This window comes from Neomonachus schauinslandi, chromosome 9, assembly GCF_002201575.2.
Source record: "Neomonachus schauinslandi chromosome 9, ASM220157v2, whole genome shotgun sequence".
Classification (NCBI taxonomy): Eukaryota; Metazoa; Chordata; class Mammalia; order Carnivora; family Phocidae; genus Neomonachus; species Neomonachus schauinslandi.
The window spans coordinates 14,694,411-14,713,763 of record NC_058411.1 but is presented as its reverse complement, the minus strand read 5'-3'; the positions used below and the strand labels follow the sequence as shown (position 1 = coordinate 14,713,763).

At 44.5% G+C, this 19,353-nt stretch overlaps 1 protein-coding gene across 1 annotated transcript in view; it reads right to left on the bottom strand.

Moving 5' to 3' along the window:
- The window catches only part of PTPN21 (protein tyrosine phosphatase non-receptor type 21), a 74,405-nt gene that overhangs the window by 15,441 nt on the left and 39,611 nt on the right, over positions 1 to 19,353 (bottom strand). The window contains exons 6-12 of the mRNA XM_021679805.1: positions 18,683 to 18,753; positions 16,929 to 17,016; positions 16,436 to 16,524; positions 13,815 to 13,902; positions 13,027 to 13,106; positions 2,877 to 2,937; positions 2,146 to 2,230 (exon numbers count right to left, since the gene is read on the bottom strand). Of these exons, the coding sequence (XP_021535480.1) occupies positions 2,146 to 2,230; positions 2,877 to 2,937; positions 13,027 to 13,106; positions 13,815 to 13,902; positions 16,436 to 16,524; positions 16,929 to 17,016; positions 18,683 to 18,753 (562 nt within the window). The remainder of the gene's footprint in view (positions 1 to 2,145; positions 2,231 to 2,876; positions 2,938 to 13,026; positions 13,107 to 13,814; positions 13,903 to 16,435; positions 16,525 to 16,928; positions 17,017 to 18,682; positions 18,754 to 19,353) is intronic.

Sequence of the window (19,353 nt, the reverse complement as noted above, 5' to 3'; positions counted from 1 at the left end):
ACTAAGGGCATTCTGGGTGACAGGGCAGCACGGGCCAGGCCGGGAGACCACTTCTGGGGGGGCATCCTCAGTTTGGCTGGAGTGTTGGGTAGCTGGAGACGAGTAAGAGAACAGTGGGAAATAAGACTGGGAAAGGAGCGTCGGGAAACACTGCGGAGAGTGTGCAACACCAGGCAAAGGAATAGTCATGGGGAAGCTGAGAGCTGGGCACCTATGTATCCGGTGAGCCGGGGAGGGCAGAGGTGGAAGCTGGCCTCTCATGTGGAGCCACCAGCTAGTCGGGTGAGGCTGGACTGAACCAGGGGCAGAGGGACAGGGAGACGGAAGGGACACTGTATGGAGTTAGAGGCCAGAACGTGTGTGATGGACTGGGTGCTGAGGGGGAAAAAAGAAAAGCAAAATTGCATGCAGTTTGGAATCCAGGTAACCAGGAGAGTGATGTCATCGCAAAGAGGAAATAAGGATAAGGGGGATAGGGATGGGCTTGTGGAGCAGAGCAATGAGCTCAAATGTGACATTCTCATTCTCAGCAAGCTGTAATAGCTGATATTATAAGCCAAGTCCCCCGCCGAGGGCTTTTGGTGCAGTGGTTCCCTACCCTGTCACCTGTGGGGCAGATGGAGATGCAGGGCTGTAGATGGGAAATACAGATGTGACAGTCACCCCTGCCGAAATCTGAACTGTGGACGGGGCTGCCGTGGGAGCCTGCAAAGGGAGGGAAGAAGGCCACCCCTGGAGACCTTCCCAGACAGCGAACACCACTGACGGCGCAGGAGGAGGAGAGAGAACCAGCGCCCCAACAAGAGGTTTTTCGAGAGGAGAAAAAGCTCAATTTGCCAGTGAGGAGGTGGGGGGCTCCAGGAACTGAGAGGGCAGCTGGGGCAGCAAAGCAAAGTCAGAAGGAGTAAACAGGTACCCACCCACATGGGCACTGCTCTCAGAAGCAGCAGGTGGAAAAGGGAAGGGAAAATGAACTCAAACCATAGTTGGAAGAGAGAGGCGAGGAAAAAGTATTAGGGTATCTGCAGACTAGCAATGCAGACAGAAGAGCCTTTACCCAGCGGCGGGTGGGGCTGGGGGCACAGAAGCACACAAGGGCGGGGCACAAGGAGCCCGCAGTGAGGGAGAAAACAGCCCCCACCGAGGTGCACCCTCTGGGAATCCATACCCTGAAGCACGGCTTCCCTGCTGCCCACCTGCCTACCTCACTGTGTGGAAATTCTCCTCTGTGCATGGAAGGCCCGGCACACACAACACAGTCACAAACCACCTCTGGTCCCTTCACACGTGGCTTCTCCCAGTTCCAAGTCCAGCCATACCCCTCACCTCCCCAATGCCCCTTCCTCAGTCTGTGCCATGGTGTGCACTGTCCCCCAAAACCAGGGGCAGCAATCCCCATCAACTGCCCGCCTCCCTCTCTCTAGCTGCCGTCTTTCCAGAAAGCCCTTCTCAGTCTCCCCAACAGAATGAGAGTCTTTCGTCACATAATCGCTTGCTCTCTCTCCTCAAAACAATCACGTTCTCTTTGTGTTTAAGCTATTTGTGTGCTAGTCTTATCTCCCACCAATTAGATCCTAAGCTTCCTAGGATGTGGAACTACTTCTCTGCATTAAATCTCCGTGGCCTCTGTAGGAGAGCCTCGTACACAGAGGAGAGAGTAAATGTCTCCTGAATGAATGCCTGAGGTTCAGCTTGGGAGGCACTGTCTTAAATACAGCTCCCTACACTAACCGAGTGAAAAATAAAAATAAATAAAAATGAAATGCTTAAACCCTTATAATGGGCAGCTCTCGGGCAAGAAAAAAACCAAAACGAGCCTGGGATATCTTATGCTGGAAAGCAAGGAAACACTCAAAGGCTAATGGGAGAGTGTCAGCAGGACAAAGGAGTTGGCTGAAAGGGGCTCCCAAAGGCCAAACTTGGGATCATTTGAGCATCAGAATTTGATACTGAATATTGCTACACATTTTCGAGAAACTGAATCTAATGACTGCTGCTTCTATGAATCCAGGATGGCTATAATCATGAAAACGATTTGGTTGTAACATCAGCCAAAACTATCCTGGCTCCAAGATCTCCAAGTCTTCATAGATATATTCAAATTGTAATAATTTTGTATGGCATTTCAGATATAGCGTACTTTACCTTGGGAGGAAGTGTATGGTTCTGTATAATGTCCATTATAATGCAGCTGGGGTGGGGGAGGCATCACATAGGGCTGGGGCTTAGGCTAAGGAATGGAAAGTTGGAAACAGGGTTAAAACACATTGCTGCCTATGTAATATATGTAAAGTAAGTCTCTGCTGGTTTCTTTCTGTCCATTAAAAAACTTCTAAGGAAGTTAAATATAATATATAGAAAATAAACATGAAGACCCTACAGCTCTTACCATATCTGTCACTTTCAGTGTCTCCCAGAATGACAATGCCAAGGCCTACACACTGATATCAGACATCAGAGATCACAAGAAAACAAGCTGTATCCAAAAAGTCTTTAAGAGCAAGAAGGAATAGACAAAGTTCCCTGAATTCTTATGTAAACATATGAATATAAAAAGTTTTTCTGTAGTGTATTTAATCTTATCAGGCAAAATTAGCTAGCATTTTAAATATCTAACTTCTGATTGCTCTTCACTAATAGTCAAAAATTTTAATACTAGGTTGGACCTAATATTTAAATATGTATAATAAAATAAATATTACATAAATATTAGGGTCAGCCTATGGAAAATTGCCATTTCTTTGGTTAAAAACAATGGAATACCAGCACACTTTTGTGGTCCAAATAAAAAATTAATACTATCAAAAGCATCTTTTATTAAGGAAGATGATATCACTAAAAGAAAAAAAGCAATTATATTTTTCCTTCTTTCTTACCAGGGATACCCTTGAAGACGACCTCCTCCTAATTGGGTTCACTGTGACAGTCTGAGTTTGCCTATAAAAATAAGACATGTCATTGAGACATACATACACATAGTTTTCCTAATTCTGCCAAAATAAATTAATAAGAAGGTAAAATAATAAATCTACTAAAGCAAAAAGAAGACAAACTAATCCAGCCATATATCAGAAAAAAGGAGACTCTCTGTCCTCACTTGGGGCCTCCACCCTCTGTGGCTACCCAGACCCCTCCGCCCACACTCCAGGGTTTGAGAAGCCTCTTCGTGCAGCAACATCTGCCTTGACTGTCGGAGGATGGGCAGGTCTATCTTTTCCTGGGCTATCCAGGTAAAACCTCTGGAATGAGCATATGCAGAGAGGAAAAGCAGCAAGGCTTGATCACCCACAAACATCCCAGGGAAGCAAGACTCAGTGCAAATGCATCTCTCCTGTGGGCCTGGGTCAGCACTGACCACCTCCATTAACAGTCCTGAGGGGTGACCATCAACTGCCAGCCCAGAAGCCTGAAGCAATGGGAGATGCCTTTAGTTAAAATCCTCTTAACCACACATTACAAACATAATCAAGAAATAAGTTTATAACTTTGGTAACTTAAGAATCTGGATTTCCCGTAAGGAACTAAGTTAGAGAAAGCAAAAAAGTAGATTTGGTTCAGTGGGCCAATGGTAAACCTATTTACTTTTCTTTGCAAGAAACTTCTCTCAGATTGGTTTTAAATGTATTTTTTAGAAAGCAACGAGGGGTGCGTGGGTGGCTTAGTTGGTCTTGAGTTCAGGTCCCACACTGGGCTCCATGCTGGGTGTGGAGGTGACTTAACAACAACAACAAAGAAAGCAATGAGAATATTAAGAAGTGTGGACTAACATTTTTCAGAGAAATTGAGATTTTAAACTATTCCCATCAAGTTCCATCTTTGAATAAATAATTACATCAAAAAGGAACAAGAGAAAAAACAACTCGTGTAATTTTACCACTTTTAAACAGAGGCAGGATTTTTTTGTTCTTGTGTGCAGTTTATTGCAGATAAAATCTAGGAACCTAAACACATAGGATTCTTGGCTTTGTTGATGACTTAGGTAATTTTCCCCAAGTGCTTTTTCTCCCCTTTTCTTTTTTTTTTTTTTTAAAGATTTTATTTATTCATTTGACAGACAGAGACACAGAGAGAGAGGGAACACAAGCAGGGGGAGTGGGAGAGGGAGAAGCAGACCTCCCGCAGAGCAGGGAGCCCGATGCGGGACTCGATCCCAGGACCCTGGGATCATGACCTGAGCTGAAGGCAGTCGCTTAACCAACTGAGCCACCCAGGCACCCTCCCCTTTTCTTTTTAAGAGAGCGACAGAGAGAGCATGTGCACTCATGTGCATGGGGTTGGGGGGCGGGGCAGAGGGAGAAGGAAAGAGAATCGCAAGCAGGCTCTAAGCCCAGCGGGGAGCCCAATGCAGGGCTCAATCTCACCACCCTGAGATCATGACCTGAGCCAAAATCAAGAGTGCTCAACCAAAATCAATTAGGTGCTCAACTGACTGAGCCACCCAGGCACCGCCCCCCCCAAATTTTTTTTAAAGTAAGCTCTATACCCAACATGGGGCGTGAACTCGTGAGTTGCATGCTCTACCGACTGAGCCAGCCAGGCACCCATCAAAGCACTTCTTAAAAAAAAATCTTTTACTATCTGTTCCTGGCTCATGAGCTTATGTGACACATAAATACTAATTACAAAAATATTTTGTGACTTTTGGTTATAGTATTCTAAGGACTAATTACTAGAAAATCCAGAAGCACAAAGTGAACACTCAACCTGTTTAATCAGCAAATGTACCATAGTATCAATCCTTACATCTCCTAAATTAACATGATTCTGAGCATTCTAAACACTAGTACCTTATTTTTTTTTAAAGATTTTATTTATTTATTTGTCAGAGAGAGAGATGGTGCAGAGCAGGGGGAGGGGCAGAGGGAGAATCAGGCTCCCTGCTGAGCAAGGAGCCCAATGTGGGACTCGATCCTGGGACTCCAGGATCATGACCTGAGCTCAAGGCAGACGCTTAACCAACTGAGCCACCCAGGCGTCCCCCACTCGTACCTTATATTCAAAACCTGAAAATTAGCTTATTTTGAGAAGACCTGAGATAAAATAAAACTAGTGCTTATCATTTCTGATTAAAAATGATCACCAAATACTGGGCTTGAATGAAACTAGGTTGGTATTGCCTCAGTAACAGAGTGTTAGAATAAGGGAACATAAGAGCAATCTGAAAAATGGTCTACCCCAGAATAAAAATTGATTATGTGATAAAGGTGATATTCCAGCTCAGCAGAGAGAAGCTAGGTTATTGGTACAATGGACCATTTATAAGAAGTTCAAGTCTCATAGCCTCATATAATGCCACATAAGAAAGTGCATAGCAGATGGATTTAAAAATTAAAAATTTAAATATAAGTCATAAGTGAACTTACAGAAAATACAAGTGAATACTTCTATTATATATCATAGGCTGAAGACATAGCTAAACCCAAAAGTAATAATAGAAATTACAAAGAAAAAAAAAACTGAGTGCATATCAGGAACTTAACATCAGGTGACTACAATTTGTTTTACTAGGTGACTTTTTTTAATTAAACGCTTTTTGAAACAATTTCCTTTCATCATCAAAATGTGTTGAGGTTGTTGCTAAAGAATAAGTGTCTCTATTCCAAAGAACATTCCATCTCCCAGAACTTATGTTACTCAACAATAACAAAACGGATGATAGTTCTATTAAGCCTATATCGATCAGTAAAGCTCTATGGGTCCTAATTGAGGCCTCCTTGGTGGTGGGAGGTGGGATGGTGCACCCGGCTACTCTGGTTTTGTTAACTGCTCCTTAACTGTACATTAAAATAGTCATGGGGCGCTTGGGTGGCTCAGTCGTTAAGTGTCTGCCTTCGGCTCAGGTCATGATCCCAGGGTCCTGGGATCGAGCCCCGCATCGGGCTCCCTGCTTGGCCGGAAGCCTGCTTCTCCCTCTCCCACTCCCCCTGCTTGTGTTCCTTCTCTCGCTGTCTCTCTCTCTGTCAAATAAATAAATAAATAATCTTTAAAAAAAAATAAAAAAATAAAATAGTCATTAAAATCAGTGTCCAGAATTTGAAGGCATCATTTTGTAGCCTTGAGGTTTACTTTGCTGCTGCTTATTCTCCATCGTCAGAGCTAGGCTGAAGCAAAACTGGGACCTTTGAAATTTACATTTAGTCCAAAAGGACTGAACTTTTAAATTACTAAAACTCAACAGGCGCCTGGGTGGCTCAGTCGGTTGGGCAGCCAACTAATGATTTCAGCTCAGGTCATGATATCAGGATTGTGAGATCGAGCCCCGCATTGGGCTCTGCACTGGGCGGGGAGCCTGCTTAAGAGTCTCTCCTCCACCCTCTAAGCTTCCCTGCCTTGTGCTCACATGTGTGCTCTCTCTCTCTAAAAATAAAAAATAAGGTACTATATATTCAAAATTCAGAAATGAGAAGGAAGGGCTGCCACAGAGTAATACTCCAACATGTCCAGACTTGCCCAGCCTGGGGCAAAAATAAACTTAAATGTGTCAAACACGGAATCCAAAGATGCAGAGCTTAGAAGCAGAGGCAGTAACTCCCACATGCACTATCTATTTCGGCAGCACCCAGTGCGGGGGCGACACTGTCCACTGCAGAGGCGACTTCTTACTAAACACAAACAAACTAACACGTCTTTCTCCTGCCAGACGGCTCTCCACTAGGCAGCCTCGCCATCGGTTCTAATACCCACCTCCTCCTTCTTCCTGCCGCTGTTCTTGTAACTGCAGCTTACGGGGAGACCAGCTAGTCTAATCCTAGCAGACAAGACCAAATGGTCTAACTGCTGGTGGGTGTTTTCCAGACTTTCTGGGCAGTTACTATGTTGATGGGTGCTGCTAAAAACGAGACAGCTGAAGAACTCTTAGGAACAAAATCACTGGAATGTGTGCCTTGGAGAAGACAAAAGGAGTAAAGGCTGCTAGCCCCAGTAAAATAAGTATGACTTCTACTGAAACAGTGCTAAGGACAGAACATGATTATCTCACGGAATCTGAACCCCAACACCAGAAGGGATGCCAGCTACTCTCCTGATTCTACAGAGGAGGAAACTGATACGTAGGTTAAGGAAACTGCTCTTGGTCACATGACCAGGAAGTAGCAGAACCGGCACTGGAATCAGGCCTGTCTGTCGGATTACCGAGCACATGCTCCTAACAGTCCATTATTTGCTGACCCCTTCCCTGGCCCCGGATGATCTGTAAGCTCCACGGGGACAAAAGGACATAATGGTATCACTGGTGCCCGGCACACAAAGAAGCCTCAAATGTCTGTTGAGCAAACAAGTGACACAGTGAGTGAGGATGGAAGCAGATGCTAATTACTGAGCATTTACAGTGAAGCTATTTCTAAGAGTTGCTTCAATTTTGCTTTGTGGGCTTCTTTTCTCATAGATTTATAGCTAGTGAAGAGGAGATTTTGATGAACAAAAAATGTGTTGGATGGTGGAAATACCTAGAAAACGTTGGTCTCAATGACCTTCTCTGATGGGACAGGGCTATCTATCTCCTTCCAGGCCTCCTCCAGTCCCTGTATTTTTTTTTTTAAAGATTTATTTATTTATTTTAGAGAGAGTATGAGTGAGAGAGTGGTTGGGGGAGGGGCAGAGGGAGACAAGCAGACTCCCCACTGAGCGGGGACCCCCCCCCCCACCCCCAACACGGGGCTCCATCCCAGCACTCTGAGATCATGACCTGAGCCGAAATTGCGAGCCAGATGCTCAACTGATTGAGCCACTCAGGCACCCCTCCTCTGGTCTCTTTAAACCCTGCAATGGGCCTAGAAGAAGGGGCAGCCCCATCCCCTTCCAGGAAGGGCCTTCTCCAGTCAGTGTTCTGGTCAGAGTCTCCACAACACAAGTGGGCACACACCAGCCCTCTCACCTGCTGGTGACTGAAATTCAGCTCTTCCTCTAGATAAAGTCCCTTGAAACCTTGATCACCCGGCTCTGCAGATTCGGGGAATACCGAATACCATACCGTCCTCACCAAGATTCTGTTTCTCTCCCAGTCTTTTTCTTATGTAAATTAGAGAGGCTGATTACAGCAGGACCAATTCTGGGGTTTGGAAGAAGTTATCTGACGAAACAGACTGACCTTATCTCCTGTAATTCCTAAGCTAACCCTAAAGGAATATTAACATTCTTCTTCTCACATTTTTAAGGCTTGGGTGACATAAAAAGATGACTTGTTACTTGGAGTACCTTGTTTAGTGCTCGCTTCGGCAGCACATATACTAGAGTACCTTGTTTAAAAGTGGAGGGAGGTGGCAAGATTTATGATGGGTCGTGTCATTTTATAAAATCTAAAATATAGTCATCTGGGTCAAGTTTGGGTGAGTCGCACAAGGCCATCCCAAACACCACTGAATTACGTAACAGGACTGAGGGGTGGGGGAGGGGACACTTTAAGAGCAAAGTCCTCCTTCTATACAAGTAGAACATCTCCCTGAGCCACCAGGCGCCCCAGGCTGACCCAGTCGTCCAGAATCCACTGTCCAATTTCAGGCCTGCTACAGTTCCATTAAATGCCCATCACACTGTAAAATGACCCATCTGGACAGTGAGAACAAATCTACCAATACTCTAGGATCGTTGTATTAAATATGACTGAACAGTCTAGGTTGAGAGCCTTAAAAAAAAAAATGACCATAAAATTTAAAGCTATTTTTAGTTTTATCACCCATCAAAACATTAAAAGCTAAGAATTCATTTACTTCACACGAGAACAAGTGCTAATGGTGAAATTAGTTTCCCACAGAATGCAGCAGGTGTCCTCCATCATAAATAATTACACAGGAATAGCGCATGGATATGGACTTCCTTAATCTACTGGATGTACAGATTAAAAACAAAATGTAGAAAATAGCCCTTTAAAACTAACTATTTCACTTTTGAAACTCTCGTGTTTTCTTTTTTTTTAAGATTTTATTTATTTGAGAGAGAGAGAGAGCAGAAGCGAGGGCGGGGCGGGGGGGGGGGGGAGAGGGAGAGGGAGAAAAGCAGACTCCCCGCTGAACACATGGGGCCAAGTGGGGCTCAATCCCAGGACTCTGAGATCATGACCTGAGTTTAGTCAGCCGCTTAACTGGCAGCCACCCAGGTGCCCCCTGTGTTTTCTTTATATAGACATATGCAACTGAAGACCATATTAATGTAGTTTTATTCCTGTTTAGCAAGAAACAGTAATATTACAAAGCTTAGATTTCTACAACAAAACTGATTTCTTTTCCATCTGAACTTTAAAATCATTAGTAGGTGGTGATTTGCCAAAAAAAAAAAACTCCTTTAAAAAAAGGCATTGGGGCGCCTGGGTGGCTCAGTCGTTAAGCGTCTGCCTTCAGCTCAGGTCATGATCCCAGGGTCCTGGGATCGATCCCCTCATCGGGCTCCCTGCTCAGTGGGAAGCCTGCTTCTCCCTCTCTCTTTCTCCCTCTGCTTCTGCCACTGCTCATGCTCTCTCTGTCTCTCAAATAAATAAATAAAATCTTTAAAAAAAAAAAAAAGGCATTAACCACCAGCCAATATGGATGCCTACTGGAAAGAGATGATGTTTTGCAGTCTATTCAAAATGATTGCTGATTCTCCATTATTTTCCAGAAGAGGGATAACTGAGGTCATAAGGGTTCCACGCTATGAAGACCCTCAAACTTATGAAAAGGCTGTGCTCCTCCAGAGTGCATATCTACTGCCTGAATCTCAGAAAACTGCTTCTGCATAAAAATAATGTCACACGTGCTCAGGTAACCAGGCCAGCGCAGGAGAGCCCCAAATGTGACTGGCCTGGACTCCTAGCACCACTGAATCTGGCCACCAGGGGAAGCACGTTCTCACACAAACACGCTCAGACCTGCACGCTCAGACCTGCAAGCTCAGCGCAGCCAGCAGAGAAGGCCTCCCATATCCACAAAGAAAGCGGGGCTCCTCCTCCCCCTCAGGTCAGTTATCGCTTTCTCAAATCCCATCAGCAGACCAGCAGCGGACTCAGAGAAAAGCATGGTTGGGGGTGGGGGGTGTTACTCAGAGGGGAGAGGAGGACTGGGACCTACGGGCTAATCATTGGCTGGTTCTCCTGTAGGGTCACCCCCAGTCACTTCCTTTTCTTTCATGAGTCCCAAAGATGGGTCTGCCCTTTGCACAGTTATTCCTAACAAGTTTTATTTCACACTTTGGGGTACCTATAAAAAAATAGAAAGCACTTCCATAGACTTTCCTCTTCCTTCTTGGCCTGAAGGGAAAATGTCCTCTTCAGATTTTTTTTTCCAATTTACAATCAGTGGTAAAAGGAAATCAACAAGGAGCAAACGGGCTCTTTCTTCTCCCCTCTGACGCCCATCACCGTCTCACTCAGGCTTCCACCATTCACTAAGCCTTGGGTGCCAGGTGGCCCGCCGGCCACTGGGGTGCTAGCAGACAAGCCGGAAAAGCCAGGTTCCCGTAGGACAGCAGGTCCGAACCACGCCAGAGGCCCAGCCTGGGGGCGGGGTGCGGGGAGCGCTGGCTGTACGGCAGGACCACGACACTGCAGGCCTCTATGTCCCCGCACCTTCATCTACAAAAGGGCAGTAGGAATTGTACCGAACTGGGGTACTGTAAAGATGAAAGGAGATAAAACTCTCCGCATAATGCTTGGCACAGAGAAAGTATCTACCAAATCAGACTCATCGTTATGCAAGTGGTAGGAAACAACCAGTACTTTGAGCATGGTACCAAGGCCGAAGCAAACTAAATGTGTGGTGGCCTCCAGGACGGCCGCACTTAAACTGGATCAGGACAAACAACGAAGAGCCTGCCAGAGACGGGGAGAGAAAGCATTCCAGCAAAGCCTGGGGCTGTGAGAGGCTTCAGCGTTGTGAGGACTATGGGCTCTGGGGCCAGGATCAAGGGTCAGCTGGGCAGATGAGCCCAGAGGAGGATCACAGGAGTCCTGCACTTCATGCTGTAGCTAAGAAGGGTGCGGAAAGGCACAGGCTCAAATGTCGTTCTGAGCTATCACTTTGGGTAAAGTGCTACATCTTTTGCTCATCCATCCAGAAAACTGGCTGGAGCCAGGTGAGATGGGGCAGGGGAGCCAGATGGGAGGCAGCTGCAGTGGGCCAGAGGAGCGAGAACAGCTTAAAAGAAGGTTGTGGGGATGGACCGCAAGACTTCCAAGTCTCAGTGCAGAAGCCTTTCCTGGTGTGGCAGTTCTGGGTTAGGAACCCTTCTCCTAAGGGCTCCTACAGCACCACGGACATCCCCAATCAGACCTCTTAACATGCGTTCCTTCAACAAATTCAGAAGGCCTACTGCGGCCCAGCCCCTTGCTCAGCACCAGGAACACAGGAGTTAACCAGTGTCTGCCCTTTGCACTGCTGTGGTGCCTACCTGCTGAGAAGAGATGGAGGCAATAAACAAGTAAGCAAACAAATACACAAAGTCGGTGGGGCCGAGTCCTATGAAAAAGAATAAATCAGGGCAAGGGGATAAAGAGAGACAGGCAGTGGGCAGGGAGGGAGTAGCCAAGGCAGCCAGGGTACCTCTGATCAGACAACGGATGCAGTGGGAGAATGAGGCATGGGAAGGAAGAGCATTTCAGGCCGAGGAAGGGGCAAGCACAGCGTCCCTGAGGGCAGAACATGTTCACAGACCAGAAAGGATCCTAGTGTGGCTGGGACAGGGTGAGCAGGAGGAGGGTATAAAGGAAACAAGGTGGGAACCAGGCAAGGACCAGACCTCGGATGGTCTTGTACTTTTTTTTTTTTTGTACTTTTAAGCATGATGAAATGCCAGTGCAGGGTTTTAAGGGCTAGAGGATCTGACCCATATTCAACTAAGACCAGTCTGGCTGACATATGGAAAGCAAGGTATAGGCAGGGCAGGTGCGGACATAGGGAGAGCGTTAGAAGGCTCCCGCCACCCTACAGCTGAGAAACACTGGCGGCTTGGCATGAGGTTGTTAGCAGAGGAGATGGTAAATGTGGTCAGATTTCAGATACATTTCGAAGGCAGAGCTTGCTGATGAATTGGATGTGGGATGAAAGAAACAGGAATCAAAATGGAATTAAGTAGGCCTGGGGCCTGGGCAACTGTGAGAATATAGAGTGCTGCCATTTATGGAATGGGAAAGAACAGGGAAGAAGCAGATTTGGGGGCAGGCAAAGGAAGACAGCATCAAGTTTGGGTTTCGACATATCACATCTGAGATGCCTCTTAGGTCCCCAAATGGAGATGTCAATAGGCAGTTGGCTGTGCTCAGGGAGAAGACTGAGCTAGAAATAAAACCGGATGCACTATTTGTAAACCTGAATCAATGTGAATGAGGAAGGTGCGGAAGAGGTCTGAGGATTAAACCAGCAAAGCTGACTGAGAAGAAACAGCCTAGAAAGAGGAAAAGCAGGACGGTGGGGTCCTGGCAGATGATGAGCAGCAGGGTGCAGGAAGGGAGGGGTGGCCAGAGGTGTCTGTGTATAACAGCTAGGGGAAGCAGGGTGGGAGGAAGGAGAGAAAGCAAGCATATACGACTCCTATGCAGAAATGTGCCCTAGAGGAGAGCAGAGATAATGGAGCCCTGGCTGGATGGCATATGGAGTGAAGGACAAGTGTTTCGAGATGGGCAATTTTATTACAGCATGTCTGTATGGTGATGGGAATGATCCAGCACAAGGCGGGAAACCCATGGGGACCAAGAACAATGTACATTAGGAAGAAAAGGTATAAATGCTTCAAACCGCTTGACAAGCTGAATAATCTTTAATTACTCAAGACGCTGATTAAAAAAGAACATTCTCTTTTTAACTTTCAAGAGTTAATGATTTTAGTAAATAGGTAAAGAAAATCTTAGAGGCATATATCTGTAGTTTTTAGAAGTTGTTCTGAAGAAAAAATAAAATATTTTCGAGAGCTATTTTAACTGAAAAAGCAAAGAGTTTGTGTTAGTAATGTCATAAAACTGTTCTTTTCTACCAAATTTGCCTTTCTAGAGGTTACCATACAGCTCAAGATAAAAATGTCTAACCTCATTATTTTCTACCATTTCCATGAACAGGCTATACTCACAGGCTGCACTGATTTAGTCTGTAGAATTTGTGTCGTGCAACACAGAGTCTCCACACGTACTTTGCGGTTTCCATGTCTTCCTAGCAAATGAAATATTGCACAAAGTAAATGAAAACACATTTACAACTTGATGCAGAGTTTGTCTAAGGACAAGACATAACTGGGGGATATATTACATCAAAGTCACTTTTAACACACTGCGATTCTTTCATTTTCTAATGCTGTGCCTATCACATGAATGCCATAATTAGGATTTAAATTATGAAGACAAAAACAAAAACAAAAAACACTATTCTAAGGTTGTGACTCTTACACGGAACTCTTTCAAAGTGACGTAGAGATTTTAAAATTATAAAAATATCAACTTTTATCTTGACAAAGATAGGCAAAGACAATTTGAAACAAAACGTTTCAATGAGTTAATACTGCCTTTATCAAGAGAGCAAAAGTGAGTAACTGTGAAATAGTATTTCTACAGAGCCCTTCCCTTAGCAATGGAAATTAAGATATTAGTACTTGCTTTCTCCCCTATTTAGTCCCTTTAGTTTAATTTAAAAATCATCATACCACATAGTATTTATCCAAGGACTCATTCATTCAACAGCATTTACTGAGCAACTACTTTTTGCCAAGGACTATTAAGCAAAATGTTATAAAATTTTACGTTTTATATAAGGATTAAGTATTACAATTTTAATGCCACCTCCCTCCCCCAACACACACACAGAAATGCTAACTTGTTAACTTTTAGGAAGAACATTCCACGCAGATTCCTAATGTTTACTCACAGTTTGAAACTGGATGGTCTCCTCTTTATTGGCCAGCTCTAATGCAAAGAAGGACTTATTGTGGGACATGTTAGCAATATCATGCCACCTAAAGAACAACAAATAGAAAACAGCAATGTGAGTTCTACCTAGAGGTTAGAACATATGATTTTTCCTTCTCAAGCTTGAGGTGTCAAGTTAACATTTGTTAATCATTTTAGAAAGAAAACAGTTGTTTTAATCAGCTGACATGCATCTTCTCATTGAAGTGACAATAGCTAGTCGCAAAAAGTAAATGCACGTAGACTAAGTGAAGGCAAAGAGTACTTAAAAATGTAAGATCTCTTTATCCTCATTTGCCAGATTAGTTGGATCAAAGATCCCTATCTTAGCTGGTTGTCAATGCCTCCTTCATTCATTTAACAAACATCTTCAAGGGCACCCATTATTAGCAGTGCCAGAAATTGTGTTAGGTTCCCAGGATACCAAGATCAGTGAGGCACAGTATAGTGCTTCCCTCAAAGGGACACAGTTGGAGGGTGGGTGAGAGAGGAGAGAGAGGCAAGCAAGTATCATTAAGTTTTGCAGGTATACAAGGCAAAAGGGAGGCATAAAGGTGGAGGACGGGGGCTCTGAAAAGCTTCAGGGTGAAGAGTAAGTTCAAATGCCAGGAACCCAGAGAGTGAACAACTCTGGATGAGTTCACTAGGATTCAAACTCCTATCTTATATTTTCTAACTGTATTTGACCACGTTTAGATTTTATACATTAATATTTTATTTTATTACATAACTATATAATTTTATGAAGGGGAAAAATGGTCTGAAAGAAAAATTTTACCCCTCTTTATCTTTCTCCATTACATTAGATTTATTTATTTTAAATTTATTTAAATAAATAAAATTAATTTGCAGTGATTCAATGTTCATTGTGGTTTTTTTTTTTTCTTTAAGATTTTATTTTTAAGTAATCTCTACATCCAACATGGGACTCGGACTTACAACCCAAGATCAAGAGTTGCATGCTCTACCGACTAAACCAGCCAGGTGCCACTTAATGTTTAATTGTTAAACCTAAAGGTTATTAGCATCATATTAAAGAAAGCAATTTTAAAAATTCCTATCCAGTGAGATAGAAGCTGGCTGGTTGCCTCCAGTTTTCAAGTGGCCCTGTGGCCACCATCAGTGCTGCCCTTCTGGTGCAGTCCAGATCCTTCTCTGCCTCCTGTCCCCCAACTCACATGATGGGAAGACTTAAATGAGCAGCTTAGGGCCATGAGAGCAACTGTCAAGGAGGAGTACTGCCCAACCCAGGGCAATATGGTCTAGGAGTGGGTGTCTGCTCCCCAAGCCAGGTACACTCTCCATGGTCATAATCGCCATGGAGAATTCAGAGCCCCAAAGGCAGTAGTGAAGCAAAAGAAATAAAGAAGAAATGTCAGCTTAGAAAAAAAAATCTTCAAAGGAAAAACCAGTTCTCAAGAAGAAATAGGATGGTTTTTAGAGGGCTTCAGGAGTGGGGAATGAAATTCCTTTTCATAAAAGAAGCTATTTAACACAGTGGTTAAGAGCTACTTGAAGTAGAGAATTGGAGTTCTTGGTTATGCCAGTTAGTAACTGGGTGACCTGAAGCAAATCACTTAATTTTCCAAGTCTCAGTGACCCCATGTGGAAAAGGGTGGTCATAGCGTCTGCTCAGAGTTGTGAAGATCACATGAGAAAACATACAGAGAGCACTCAGCACAAGCACATGGTAAATACAAAGGAACCCAGAACCAAAAATGGTATAATGTTTTACTGCTCTACAAAAACAATATAAACTTTTAATTTTTCATCAAGAATGGAATCGAAGTAAATAGACTCTCAGAGTAAAATTGGAAATATTTCTATGAAATGACACTTTGGATTTTCTAGGGTATGGACTTTAAGATATAAAAAGGCAGGGATTGAGCAACATCGTCCAATTTGCTATCTTTAAGATATAATTTGGAACCCAGAAATTTAAACCACCTGAAATTTCATTGTTTGGGGTTGGCCACTATTAGCATATTGCTATAGATCCTCCTTTTTTTCTCTTTCTCACTACATACATCCTAAGATTTCCACAAATGACTAGTATCACATTTTTACAATCAGGAAAAAAAAATGAACATTATACAAAAGTATCTGAACTTTGCTTAACCAAAAAGAAAGAAAGGAAAAGAAGAGAAGAGAAGAGAAAAAAGAAAAGAAAAGAGAAAAAGAAATTTGCTTAGACTTTGGGATTTTAGGAATTTTGGTACATAACTAGAGTCAGAGAAAGGCCCAGATTTTCAACAAAGAGGCAGTCCTAGAAGCTAGAGCTGAAATTAAAAACTCAAATCAAAACAAAGAATGGCCTCCATACGGCAAGAAAAAGGTCACACACTTTTAAGCATTTCATAAGCAAGCCATCATTACAAGCATTATTTTCCACACATTTGGTTTTAAAGAAAGTGGCTCATGAAAGAACCACTGTAGTCGGGGGTTATTTTATTCTAGGAAGGGTATCCTTCCATTTCCTACTGAGACCCTGGGAGAGATTTGTGGGCCATATTACTAGTATAGGTACTAAAAACTGTCACCAGGAGGAGCCACCGGAAGTGCACAGGAGGATGTAAGTACCTAAATATCACAGGAGGCCTTCCATTCTTGTGTTTCACAAAGATCCCTTCAAGACATGCTCCAATGGATATGTCACTGCCTTGGCTATCCTGGAAGGAGAAAGCACAGAAAGCAGCAGTCCGGCAGTAGGTACGTGAGAGGTGTGACAACCACACCCAGCTCCCTGGGCTGGTTTCCCAGACAAAAGATGCTCGGAAGATCTACACTGGAGGGCAAAGTCTGAACAGTATCAAGGAATCACCTTGTCAATAAGTATGAAAATAGGAAGCGTTGGGCTCCTTAAGGAACTAGACTTCAAGAGCATTTCAAAGAACAAACTGCAAAACAGTAATGTTTTACTGTGAAATTTTGGTCACAGGATCTCCGCTTTCAAGTTTCCAGACTTCCGCACATCTCCCGCCTCTTCACAGCAGGGTATCCCTGGGCCTCCCCGCTGTCCTCTCAGGGCTCCTGACATTAATTTGGAGAACCCCGGCCTCTGCGCCATGCTCACCTTCGCAGGGTAGCTCTCTTCTCCGTAGCCATCCATTCTCTCTACCTCCTGCATGTACAGCATTTCCGCATCAGGAGCGGTGAGCCTTCTGCAACCCAAGAGATGGGAGATTGATCACCAAACCAAAAAGGGAAAAAAGAACAAAAGGCTATTCTAAAAAGCTACATATCAATTTGGCATTAGACATTTACAAACATTTCAAGTTCTGAAGCATCTGAAATTCGTTATACCAACCCATCAACATCGACTGAAAACCAACTACACGCACAGCACTGTGCTAAACCCTGAGGGTTAGTCATAAGGATCCTCTCCCTGTACTTCAGGCAGGCAAGAGGGACACGGGGAATAAAACTCCCTAAAAAAATCTTCACTGAAAGCTGGAATTCTTTCTAAACCATTCAGTAACCGCTCATTATCGAAAATATCAGGCATTACTAAGCATCGTGTGCTAAATGTCAAATGACCGGTGCAGGAAATAAGGGTTAAAAGACTGTAAATTACGAGGATGGGTAGGAAGGCCGTGCGGGTAAAGAAGGTGCTCAACTGCATGGAGACTCGCCTCCCTGGCCTCATCCTCTGCTGCTCCCCCAAAGCCACAAGGCAGCCCACATTGCGACCAAGCCATGATGTTCCCTCATGCCTCTGGGCCTCTGTGCATGCTCATCCCTCTTCCTAGCACACCTGTCATTCACCCGTGCACCTGATCAATCCCTAACATCCTCAAAGAGTCGGCCTATGTTGTCCTGTGATTGCTCTGAGTGTAAGTCAGATGCCCCTGCTCTGTGCAGACCTACCACATTCTATGCACACCTCCCCCACTGCACTCATCTCACATTGTTAGTTTATAATTACTATCCCAGTGGGTCGTCCTGCCTGCCCTTTAGACTCCAAAGCAGGGAATACATTCTTTGATGGCAGGGAAGTGTCCTATTTATCTTCGTGCCACAGCATCCAGCCTCATACACAATAGTAGTACTGAACTATCTTTTTATTTTTTTTAAAGATTTTATTTATTTAAGGATATAATCAGATAGACCTGGGCTCAAATCCCAGCTCTACCACAGGTAACTGTGGACAAGTGATTTAGTCCTTTTGAGCTTGGTTTTTCCAATCTGTAAGAAGAGAATATCATTTACCTTAAAGAGTGGTTAAAAGAATGTAATGACATTGAAAGTACTTGGAACTGTGTGGTGCTTGGTTTCAAGGAAGACCCAGCATTCTCTGGGGGAGGATTTTTCTTACAGATGACACATCAGATGCACTACCAAAGAAAGTCATCACCGACCCAGAAGCAGGGGTCAGGGCAATAAGCACCACATGGGGCTCTTGGCACAGATTCCCCCAGAAGACAGAGATGCAGCGTCCAAAGGTGTACCGGGGCGGGAGGGGGGGCCTATACGTGCTGCACCGTCAGAGAAAACAAGTCTCCCTGCTCTTGCATTAACCCACACGGCCTACGAACGTTACCACCAAAACCTTTAACAGAGGAGTGAAGAAGTGGCGCCCTTCCCCAACCAGCGGCTTCCTCTTTTCTCCGCGTCCTCACTGGTTAACACGGCTACTAAGTGAGCTGATAGGGGAAGTGCCCAGAGCAGCCCCTGGAGCACCATGAGTGCGCCACACTGCTGGCAACCCCCAGTCGCAGTCCCAGCTACGGCAGCGGTAAAGCGCAAGTGTCACTGTGGCAACACACAGTTCACGGTCAAACCGGCTTTGCTTCTGTACTCTTGCCATTGCTTATTTCTTAGTGTTACCTGTATTTCTGATGCAGTAAGGCCACTTTCTGGGTTGCTTCTTCCAATACTTTTTCATCCTGTAACCACCCCTGAAGAAAACACACTGCAGTAAGTATGGAAACAAGCCACTGACTGTTAGTGGCTCTTATCACTCTCGGGCAAAATTCGGACTAGTATCAGTATGTGGGAGATTTGTTTAAGTATGTGATCATGATCTTGCTAAGGAACGAAGTAGCTTCTGCTCAGGACCCAAAACACCTGCCCTGCCTTCTCAGTTCATCCCAGAGAAAGTTCCAGCTGAGTTACGTCAGGTCGGTAACACCAGTTACCATCAGCCAGTTCCGAGCCCAGCACATCTTGGGCACTGCCTGGCTGGCTGTGTAGACACTCAGAAGAGCATCGTACCAGCTCTCTTCGTTGTTCCAATGCGGTTTTCCTGTCAATCACATCCGTAGTGACTTTAAAATGCAGACAGCGCTGTCCTTTTGCCCTCTACTTTTTACACTGCTACTGAGAAGCCAAACTCACTCCCACATAACTGTGAGGTTTTGAGCCTTCGGATAAAAGCAAAACCTCTGTGTGGTTGCTCAGAAGTTGGAAGTGAATCCCTCTCTTAGACTCGGACCCAAACACAAAACAAACCTCTCTGGCTGCAGCCCAGGGACTGCACACCCTTCCTTTTCTGTGGG